We start from the raw sequence: 11555 nt of genomic DNA, 5'->3' as shown, positions 1-11555 counted from the left end.
GTGGTATGTTGATACACCACCAGCCCTTGGAAAATGTGGTGATTCGTTAGCCTGGTAAGGTATAAAACTCTCCGCCTGAACGTTGCAGCCTGTTTGAGTTCGTTGCTGTGATGAGACAATACTGCAGCGAGTAATTCTGCTATTGGTCGAGAGTGCATCTTCACATTCTTCAAGAGCAATTTGCTTGGCTTCCAAAGCTTGCAGTTTTGTCTTCAGGTCAAGTTTAGCTTCCTGCATCCTCAAGTTTAACTTGGCCTGTTCTATTGCCGCCCGTTCCTCTAAGGCAGCCATCTCTGCAGTTATTTCGGCTTGCTTTTCAATTTCTTTTACTTTAGCAGCAGACAGTGACGATCTTTGGCTCCCCTTGGACCGTCGGCTTTTACTAGAGTAATGTGAACGGATTTGTGAAACGCTGTCTGTAGGGTCAACCGATGGTTGTGGCTCTTCCTTGGGAATACCTTCTACCTGAGATTTGAACAGTTTCAGAGCACTGTCGGTTGGATCGAAGTATCGCCAATAATCATAATGTTTATCTTCTTCATTTAGCAGCTTTGTTAGCTCGTCATGCTCAAGTAGAAATGCCTCATAAAGCATGAGCCATGATTTATACTCATCCTGCATCTCCGATCTATCAGTAGCCTCCAGTCCTTCTATTACCACTTGGGCCTTCTTTAATTCTTGAACCAAAGCGTCACGTTTCTTCTTCTTGGTTTTTATCATGTACGCCAATCCCTTTTCGGTCATTACTCTTTCTCTCTTTGCTTCTTCGTCTTTAGATACATCTGTATCTTTACTGATAGTAGGCCTACTCATCCTGATAAGTTCTGTTAATGATCTGTCTCTTATACACATCTAGTTACCTTCTTGCTATATTTGTGCTGGTTGTTTTCTGCTGTCTTCTTTAGCGCTAGATTAGCGCTTGCCGGAGATGACGTGGCACCAAATAAATGGGACGTCATCCTGTAGACAGTTGGTTGATGGGTTAGGTTTCCATGTTCCCACCAAAGGAAACGTAAGGCATCACGGTCTGCTTCTGGTACTTTCACTTGAAGAAACATTCCTTCAATGTCTGACATAAGAGCAATCTCATGCTGCCGGAATCTTACTAGCACACCAATGAGACTGTTCGTCAGGTCAGGACCTTGCAGCAACATATCATTCAAGGAAATCCCTTGGAACTTGGCTGCGCAGTCAAACACCACTCGAAATTTGTTTGCCTTTTGGGGGTGGTATACACCATGATGTGGTATATACCATATACGTGAGTTGTTCTCATCAGGCATACCCCTTTTCGATCATATTTTCCATACAGGTTGTATAATCTTTCATAAAGTCTGCGTTTCTTTGCATCTTCATTCGCAGTGATGAAAGTCTCTTGACGGCCAATGAATAGTTATTAGGCATCAGATGATTTCGGTTTCGGAATGGAAGTGGTATTTCAAATTTACCATCTTTGAACTTCATATTGTCATTAGATAACTTGAGAAATGTGCGGTCATCTTGTGACATTTCCAACTTTTCATTTTTGCCATTCTCCGGGAAATCAATTTGCATTGCCTTTGTCACTGCGTGATTCAGTTTCTTGATTTCTTCCAGCTCCTCAATTGCTGTTACTTCCGCACGGTTGGATGGATAACTGTCAGTCTTGTACTCGTTGCTGTTGCCCTTTCTAACAACATTCCATGGTATCCACCCCAAAGCAGTTCTGGAAGCATATGGACTTCCAGGAGGTCCAGTGACAATTTCCAGTGGGGTATACGCTTCAGCAACAGCATTACCTATTAAGAGCCCTATTTCTGCATCGATGTCGGGCAACTGTACTCTTTCCATGTGTGGCCATTCTTCGATATCTTTTTTCCGAGGAATATGAACATGTGAAACAGGCATAGAGCCTTTGGAGTATACATTCGGCAACTCGAGTGTGTGTGTGGCTTCCAGGTTTCTAAGCTCGATGCCCGTCACTATGCGTGTGTCAAGTGTATGGGATGTACCCATAGTGTCCAGGGTAATCCTTGCTTTCCTGCCTCCAAGGCCGAGTTTTTTTCTTAACTCATCAGTACAAAATGAAACGCTGCTGCCAGGGTCCATGAAGGCGTATGTTTCAATGGACAAGCCACTGCGTTTGGACCTTGCTAGGACTGGTACAATGGCCATGGTACAAATTGTATTACCGGCCCCTGTATGGCACGATGGGTTTGATCCTGTGATATCGAGTACCATATCCTTCGAACTCTCTGGCCTTTCTACCTCAACTCTACAAGCAGGCACTTTATCACGGTGTAAAACTGTCGGATGTCTTTTATGGCTCTTTTGACAGGTACCTCTATTTCTGCATTCCTTTGATCTATGTCCGTGCCTCAGGCAACCAAAACACATTCCTGCTTCCTTTACGAGGTTGATGCGGTCTTGAATGGTCTTGGCCAAAAACACACCACATTTGTCTACCCTATGTTCTCCCTTCTTACAAATGTAGCATGTCCGAACTGGATTGGGTGTTACAGATGTATTGTTAGACTGTGCTTTGGTTTCCTTGTTGTCGCCAAGTTTTGTAGCATAGATTCCCTTGGCCCTTTGGTTATGAAATGAGCCTCTTTTTCCTGTGTCGGTTGAATTCACAGATAATGCTGCTTTCCCATACGTGGGGTCGTTTGCCTTTTTGGCCTCTTTCTTGACAAATTGGGTAAGATCATGAAACTTAACAGTCTTGCCTTCATCTTTGAGTTTGCTTACCAAGGACCTCCACCTGTCATGCAAATAGTATGGGAGCTTTCTCACAATATTCTTTATGTTTTCTGAGTACTCCATAACTCCTAGCGCGTTGATGCATTTTATGGCACTCTCACACTCACATAAGAAAATGGAAAATACATCCAAAGATTTAGGATTATCGCTCCTGATTGGGGGCCAAGCCAGAGCTTTCTTCATGAAGGCATTTGCGATGACATCTTGATCTCCATAGCGATCTTCCAGTTCCTTCATTGCTGCTGAATATGCCGTCTTGGAGTCCAAGTAACTAAAGCCAGTACCTTTATTAGCCTCGCCCTTTGTAAACTGCTCCAAGTAGTACAGCTTTTCATCATCTGTGTCTGTACACCCTACAACTCGAGCAGTGAATTGCCTCATGAATTTTCGATATTCGATTGGGTCCCCATCGAACTTCGTAATATCGAAAACTGGCTTTCTCAGTTCCTTTACCTGTCTCTTATACACATCTTAGACAGTTGGTTGATGGGTTAGGTTTCCAATATATAAAGAGATATATATATCTTTAAGAAAACTATCGCTAACAACTGTGACACCGCGTCGTGCCGCCTCTGCAAGCAAATTTGGTACTTTCCCATGGTCCTTGTCGCACTCTTTTTGGGTTGACACAACAATTAGGTTATGATGTGGTATACATGGGGATGGCAAAGTAGACTTTCTGTGATACGACTGTTTTTCAATTGAGTACAAAAGTCGATGGATGTTCAGCTGCTGGTTCACTATTCAATTGTTGTTTGGTAGCGCTGTTTTGGTTGGTAGAGTTAACTTGTTGCTCTACATTGTCGTCATCGTTATTCGGGCCTATTGCGTCATCTATATCATGTTTAGAGTCATTGTCATCCCCGGGGCCCATGGAGTCTCTCACTAATTTTTTTAAATGCTCCTGCACAATATCTGAACATTGAGATATTTCATGGACAAGCTTTCTCCACTGCCACTGAAATATCTTCAATATTGGGTCTTCCTTTCCTCCTTCAGTCGATAAGGGCATCAGATTGTGGAAAGGAAGAGATTTAAGGAGAATGGGTACAACATCAATTAGCTTCATTTCATACGGGAAAAATTTATTCCCAAACTGGAACACCTGAAGTTGATGAAATAAATCGGAGTGTCTCGTGTACTGTTCAATTGATCAATTGATGTACTTTCTTGTAGCTGACAGATGGCATTGGTAATTCTAACAATGTTTGCAAATCGGCTGGCAAATTGTGTTGAAAATTTTCGTCGGGGAGGACTCTGTCAAATATATCCGTGAATGAGCACTCATTCTCGTATGCAAAAAAGCTTTTGAAGTTTATCATTCTCATCAAAGCGAATGTGAAACCCGCCGTCTTTATCCCGTTGTACACCACATGCTTTGATATTAACTTCGAGCCTCCTTAACCTTACAGAACGTAATCAAACTCCCTCTCTTCCAGCCTGCAATTAAGGAAGTTGTCCTAATGTAGAAAAAAACAGTATTATTGGGTGCATTTTAATCAATTTACAATATATCAGGCCTATTGAATTACCTACAGTATGGCGACTTTAATATTACATTTCCCAAATTATTTACTAACCATTCCGTATTGGACGGCCATTTTGAAACAATCAGGCATTTCATACTGTATTGCAACCATAATTAATATGTAAAAGTAGAATCTGAACAAAACATTGTAAATAATACTTACTGGTGAACTTCATTAACCAACTTCTCAAGCTCATACTCCATTGTTCTGCTGATAGCATGATCGATACATAGCCCCATATTTCCAACCTCAATATCAAAGATACGTTCCGGATGCACGTGGTTGATTGCCTTTGGGATGGTTGATCGAAGTCCAGTTGCAGCATCATACTTCGTGTTGTTTTCTTTTGAACAATTCATATAGATATTGAACCCCTCTTTCGTCAACGGACCCACATTCCCGCCAACTATTGCATCTAGGCATTTTGCATCACAAGAGAGGAACACCTTAGTTCCCTGTGCTGTCTGAGAGCGTATCCTTTCATTAAGAATACATTCAGTACCAGTATTCAGTATTGTATAACTATTTTCAAAACAAAAATCTTTCTTACGAAGATCAATATAGTTTCCGTGAAAAACGTTCCACAGAATTGACTTATCAAAAGCATTTGATACCTTGGATCATAACATTTTATTGCATAAGCTTAGATACTATGGTGTTAGAGATACTGCTTTTGAACTATGTAAAAGCTATTTAACTAATAGATTTCAATATGTAGAAGTTGATAATATATTGTCTGAAATGACTGTTATCCTTGGACCGTTACTGTTTATAATTTATATTAATGATTTATCAGTTGCCAGTAAGCTTTTCAAAGCAATTATGTATGCTGATGATACAACTCTCATAAGCATACTTAAAAACTTTAATAATGATAATATTGAAAGTGAGACTATGACAGATATATATATGTTAATATGGAACTTAACAAAGCTTGGCAATGGCTAAAATTAAATAAATTGTCTCTCAATATAACGAAAACAAAATGCCAAGTATTTTATCAACCTCAAAAGAAAATAGAATTACCTAAACTGAAAATTGCAGATACTGATATCGAAATTTTACTTTGGGGTTGCAATACTACTAGACTCTACAAGTTACAAAAAAAAATTTACTGAAAATAAGTGATATTTATAAGCTTCAAACCCTTAAGTTCTATCATAAATTAAAAAATGATCAGCTTCCTTTATATTTCACAAGTATGATTCCGACATCTTTTAATGATATACATAGTTACTATACACGTGGTAGGAACAATTTCCAAATACCGAAAGTGAATCATGTTTTTTCAACCAAATGCATTAGATATAATATTTCAAGAATCGTTGATACAACACCAAATTTTATTATTTCTAAGGTTTTAACGCAAAGCTTGTCTGGTTTTGCTAATTATGCTAAAAAAAAATTTATTGGTGAATACGATCAGTTCTGCCATATTGTTAACTGTTACATATGTAATTGTAACTGAAATACTTCAAGATCTTTCCATTTTAAAGGTTCTGGCCTCGTTATTTATTTGAATTGCTTTTATTTTGCTATGAAATGTTTTATAAAACTAAGAAAGTATATTTTATTGCACACATTATCTTTATCCCATTAAGAACCCTATTAATATACTGTATTGTTGAATAATTTATTCATTGATTGAGTTCATAGATTGTTACTTTGCTGTCTATTGCTGCCCTTTTCCGAACATTTGATTGTCAACAGTTAGAGGAAATCTTTTGCCGTTACCTTGTTTGCATTGTAAACAAAAAGCTGTTGCATAATAGTTGGCTTTGCCTGCATTTCATTCAGAAGACCAAATTGAGCAAGCCCATCTCGAAACCTGAAGGATGGTTGATACTTTCACCTCTCAACATTTAAGCCTGTGCTTTTGTCATCAATGAATGTTACAAACATTATCAGAATGCTGGTACCTACCTGTCATAAACTATGGCAGCTTTGTCAAGCACAACAAAACGTGTAAGAGCGTTGGCCAGATCTTCCTTGTTGTCAATTTTCATTGACAGAGGAACTAACCCAGCCACTTGGATGGCGTCCATTAATGCATCCACTGCTTCCTCATAACGACTTTCATCGGTTGCTTGAGATAGCTAAAGTACAAAGATATAAAATAAAATAAAATAGTTTAAACTCAACAAAATAATAGGCAGTAATAAAAAAGTAATCATACAGGTAAGTGATACGTGTTCATGGCTACTACTGTAACTCAAAATTTCCCATCTTGATTTTTGGCGATGGTCCACATTTTTCACGTTCAATTCTATAAACATAAGGTCACATTCTAAAAATATCTGAGAATAATTACCAGAAAAGAAAATATCAAAAAGTTCTTGTGTAGGCAAATTCAACTCTACTTACATTCTTAATGTTGTTTTTCAATGTTTCATCCCCGATGTCATCAGTCTTGACCTCAGCAGCTGCAGCTGGTAGGCCTTTAACAATAGCCGTATAGCATGTCTTGCTTAGAAAATTTGGTGATGGCCCTCTATGCATAAGGAAGTATGCTATCATCCTGCCAGATACCTCATACTATCCTTTGTTCAGTGCTAGAAAAACAAATACAAAATTAATATTTTCGAAATGAATTTATATACACAGGTATGCAATAACCTGATTGTCTTATTAGTATTTGCATATTTCATTATTTTTTAAGATTATGCCTATCTGCACCATCTAAAATTTTGATAAAAAGTTTTAAGCACAAGAAACTGACAAAATATGTTAAGGGAATATGATTTCCTTATGAAGTTACAAGCGTTTAACCACACAGCTGTTTAAAGTACAATATATGAGAAATTAACCGTCAAAGTTTATGATTTCAGGCATTTCTCATGCACAAACTATCTTTAAATCCTTAAAAAGTATTGTTTTAACATTGAAAATGGGGAAAATAACAGCATAGAATGATGTGTAGATATATAAATGTTAGTTTAGTGCAATAAAATTGATTTTTAAAAATTTGACATTCCAGCATGTTTTGGCCATTTTCTCTGAAACACGATTTGCGACAAGTGACTGGTTTGGCTTGTCTTTGCCACATATACATCCTTAAATATCATATTTGATGTCTAATTCTGATGTGATATGGACAAATTTTGTACTTGTTTTGGGAAAAAAAGTGTTCGAGTATGCCCCTTGAAGGCATCCTGTACTGCCATGATTCGGAAAAATGCATTACAGTATATCCATTTTTTAGATTTTTGGCTTAGGGGCATCCCATGAATGTAATCTATCATGTGAATTGATCACATACCCCAAAAAATGTTTAAAAATATGAAATTAATATGAGATTTATGCATTATATCCATACACCTAAGCAAAAAGATCTGGAAAAAAGCATCATATCCACCAAGCATTGAAAAGTTGACGATCAACCAATCACAGAAGGCATTTATACATATCTAATTAGTTTCCTAGCTGGTGAAAGTGCATAATAGGCCTACCAAGTTTTGTTTTGGTTAGAGTTGTATTATTGAAATGCATTTAAGAATAAAACTATTACCATAAAATAATAGTAATGGTCGAAATCTTTTATTTTGTAATATCATTAACTAAGACCATTTAACAAATCAACATAAAACATATACTACCATATTTTGGAATTTAGATGTAACATTTGTGTTAATGTAATTTTCTTTTAAAAGTCGAAAAAGCTTGTATATTTCACGCAACTACAATTGAAGTTCGTATATTTCACACAACTACGATTGGGTTTTCAGACGTGTCACATCAATCCACCATGAAGGTGAAAACGAACAGTAAGTCCCGGCGGCATATCCGCCATCTTTATTCGCACATTGCACCTAGGTGTCTACGCCACCGTTGGTGGCAGTAGACACAAAAATTGTATGAATTTCATGTATGTGTGTAATGTTATGGATTTCTATACATTTGTGTCGTGATGCGATTTTCTCGTCCAGGATGCCACAACCACAAGAAAAGCAACAAAACCGCACACAATAATGATAAGTTCTTAATTAGTAAAACATAGTGTTACCATCACTATCATTATGTTTAAACATCATCATAGCCAACAATTATGCATTCATAGAATTAAATCATAATGACATAGAATTTAAAAGTGTATAAGGTAACATCAATCTAAAATTAGGCTCTTTAGCAATAATCATTAAAAAAACAATTTGGCCATCCAGACTTACCCAACTGAACACTCATGGGTATCTAGTACCAACAATAATAACCTCAACTCTGAATATACTGTGAACCTCAACTCTGAATATACTGTGAACCTCAACTCTGAATATACTGTGAACCTCAACTTTGAATATACTGTTAACCTCAACTCTGAATACCCTAACAACAGTCCTAGAGTAACCCAGTAGCAATGTTGATACACCGTAATTTGTTCTCCAAAACTCAGTGGATTGCTGTCTATCCTCACTCGTCGAAATCTCACCAGCAATCCCGCTAAGCGGGCTAATTCTTACTGTTTACACTAAAGTTTCTCAGATATCACTAAGCCTCGTAGATATACTCCATTATCAGACGTTTTTAACGTAAGTGAGTTTCTTACTATACAATAACATAATATTAACAACCATGTGTATGTGTATAATAATCGTGACTATTTGTAATTTATAGGAATATATCGCACTATCTTCTATCAAGAATGAATACACTATCAAAAAGTATTATTGCAAGTGACAAGGCTCTTTGTAAAGTTACATTACATATTTGTCGAATGAGGCAGTAGGGTCAAATCATTGATCAAAATAAAATGCTTCTACTGTACAACAACAAATATATATATATGTATACAATGCAAGATAAAAATCAGTATAATCACGTAATTGTTTTAAATACCAAACTCCCACATTTGATTGGCCACTGCTGTTCATGCATGATTAAACAATTTCTTCAGGAAAAAAATTATATTCACAGAATTTTATCTTTTTAAATTTTTTTAAAATTTAAAAAAAATTTTATCTTCAATTTTTTTTAATTTTCCTTTTTCAATATTACAGAATTTCTTTAAAGTAAAAATTGTGCCCACAGAATGGCAAAATTGTAACATAATCATACATGTCTCAAACGGCACTCCGTAATGTATGAGTGTAATGTTTTGCATTTGTTTTTGTCACAAATACTCTATAATTTTCATTGAATAAATCTAAAAAACCTGACGAATCATATGACACTGGAATGGAGGTGTGTAGTTTTGGAGTGGAGTAGTACCACTTAATAACTGATGTCTTTTATAGCCTGTACTTATGGTCTAAATTCCACTGTAGGGCCATGGAAACTAATGTCCGGCAAGTTTTCATCATCACTGAGCGTTATGCAGTCACTGGTTAATGTTTGGTTTTGGGTAGGCTCACAGGGTGTGGCATGTGCTTCAGACTGTGTAAAAGTCAAGTTTTTAAATAAGATTATGTACTATAACTTACTGTACTTGATTTAATGTATATTTTAAAGCAGTTACTGTAAGTAAAATAGAAAGCATGGTATGAACTTGTATAAATATCGAGGCATTCAGATTTGAATCTGGTCACAAATGGTTTTACCTTTATTAAAAAAAAAGTTTCTTTACAACAAATATAATTGGTTTAAAAAATAATAAACAATATTTACCTTATTACGTAATGGTGGTGGTGAGTAATTTACATACAAAGGACACAAGGGTGGTGGGCAAAAATTATGTGGCATATTGTGTTTTCTTTTAATGAGAAATTAAACAAACATGTAGCAATAGATCCATTGTATTAACTATTTAATTTATATTCAAAGCCTGGGAAATGAATTCATCACCTTTAATTTAAGCACCAAAACAAATCGTTTATGTAGCTAAACCTCAATGTCTATGCATCAAATGCAGATGATACTTTCAACAATAAAAGTAACATCAGGAATAAAATTATTTTACTAGCTTTTAAAAACAATCCTTTAATTGCAATTTGTGAAATGGGAAATTTTTTTTTCACATAAAGTTTGTGGTTGGTGCAATCAAATGCACCTGAAAAACTTCTTTTAGAATGACTTACTTATTTAAAAGTTTGAACTTATTAAATGGTTAAAATTTTCTAAAGTTTTAAATGCTATTAGTTCTATTTGTTATAGTACCTGTAAGAAATTAAACTTCACATCTCCAAACACGGACTGCATTTGTTCTAGAACTCCATCTGCACTGTCTGTATATCTAAGTGAAGGCTAGGGGAAAATGAAGAACATTAATTAATAGTTCTTTAATATCTCCCAAAAATTCCTTATGCCTTATGATCACTTTCACTAAATGGTACCAGCTACTCAACTGAACAATATCCCTGGATTGTTTATATTTTCTTTTCTAGCTGGACTAAAACCCTAACAATGCCATCGTATAGGCTTACTGCTTTTTAAGAAACAAACTGTGATGTTAATTAATACTATACTGTAATTACATATTGACTACCACTAGGACGTGATGACAAGAAATCATCAGCTGAATCATTATCCTGTTCTACAATCGATGGTAACCTTGGTGTAGGCCTACATCTTCTTGGAAGAGAGCTAGAGGGTTTAGTACACATCTTTGGTTTTTGGTTTATTTTTTAGTTGATGTTTCAGCGCATAGAGAAGTTTGATATGCGCTATATAAGTATACAATAATAATAATAATAGTATTATACTTGGTACTTGAGAACATTGTTGCAGCAATTCATTGAAAATCAAAATAGTATGTTTAAAACAAATAAATTTATTGTACAGAATTTGCAGTTGCTCTATGCCATGTTTGTTACATTCAACATCACTGTAATAAGTGAAGGTCAGTATAGTATATATTAATTTACAAAACTTTAATAAGTTAATATTTCAAAACTTTATGATATACTGTATATGTGCTTACCTTTAAAGAAAGTTGCACAGTGCTTTCTGGGCTTTTATTATCATCTTCCATAGCTAGGTTTTTAAAATTATGTTCTGGAATAAAATTTAAAAATTGAATTAGGTATTTCTAGTTTTATTTTATTTATTTACTAAGGTAATTTTATAATTTATAAATAGGATAATTTTATTTGGTTCAGTTTATAGAACTTTCTTCTAAATTGAATTATATCATGATAGACCACCAGCCAATTTGAACTCTATCAGTCCAATGACTGAACACCAAGTTCAGTGTGGTAGTGTTACACAATCTACACAATCATCACTTTTAATTTTTAGGTGCAAAGTAATTGGAATGAAAGTTAATAATCATCATTTTTTCAAATGGTGCCCAATGCATTCATATTATGATATACAGTACGTGTGTTGTTTGTGATTGTGTGTGTGTGTCTATAT

General features: G+C 35.6%; 3 protein-coding genes across 3 annotated transcripts in view; all 3 read right to left on the bottom strand.

Moving 5' to 3' along the window:
* Positions 1-1275: 1275 nt before the first annotated feature.
* Positions 1276-3123, bottom strand: LOC117119913. The gene has a single exon (XM_033264892.1). The coding sequence runs from the start codon at positions 3121-3123 to the stop codon at positions 1276-1278; it is 1848 nt and encodes a 615-aa protein (XP_033120783.1).
* A 2674-nt stretch (positions 3124-5797) lies between these two features.
* The window catches only part of LOC117119922 (G2/M phase-specific E3 ubiquitin-protein ligase-like), an 18282-nt gene continuing 12524 nt past the window's right edge, over positions 5798-11555 (bottom strand). Inside the window, exons 2-4 of the mRNA XM_033264903.1 lie at positions 11122-11195; positions 6636-6823; positions 5798-6367 (exon numbers count right to left, since the gene is read on the bottom strand). Of these exons, the coding sequence (XP_033120794.1) occupies positions 6191-6367; positions 6636-6788 (330 nt within the window). The 5' untranslated portion in view covers positions 6789-6823; positions 11122-11195 and the 3' untranslated portion in view covers positions 5798-6190. The remainder of the gene's footprint in view (positions 6368-6635; positions 6824-11121; positions 11196-11555) is intronic.
* Positions 9507-11555, bottom strand: part of LOC117119912 (uncharacterized protein K02A2.6-like) — a 3426-nt gene continuing 1377 nt past the window's right edge. Inside the window, exons 2-3 of the mRNA XM_033264891.1 lie at positions 10359-10445; positions 9507-9638 (exon numbers count right to left, since the gene is read on the bottom strand). Coding sequence (XP_033120782.1) covers positions 9507-9638; positions 10359-10445 — 219 coding nt within the window. The remainder of the gene's footprint in view (positions 9639-10358; positions 10446-11555) is intronic.

Source organism: Anneissia japonica, unplaced genomic scaffold (assembly GCF_011630105.1).
Source record: "Anneissia japonica isolate Jap-2015-1 unplaced genomic scaffold, ASM1163010v1 scaffold288112_len223158_cov157, whole genome shotgun sequence".
Lineage (NCBI taxonomy): Eukaryota > Metazoa > Echinodermata > Crinoidea > Comatulida > Comatulidae > Anneissia > Anneissia japonica.
This window is presented reverse-complemented; position numbering and strand designations above follow the sequence as displayed.

Coding starts and splice junctions, on each gene's coding strand:
- LOC117119913 (XM_033264892.1), bottom strand. CDS start 3,123: ATGAGGCAATTCACTGCTCGAGTTGTAGGGTGTACAGACACAGATGAT.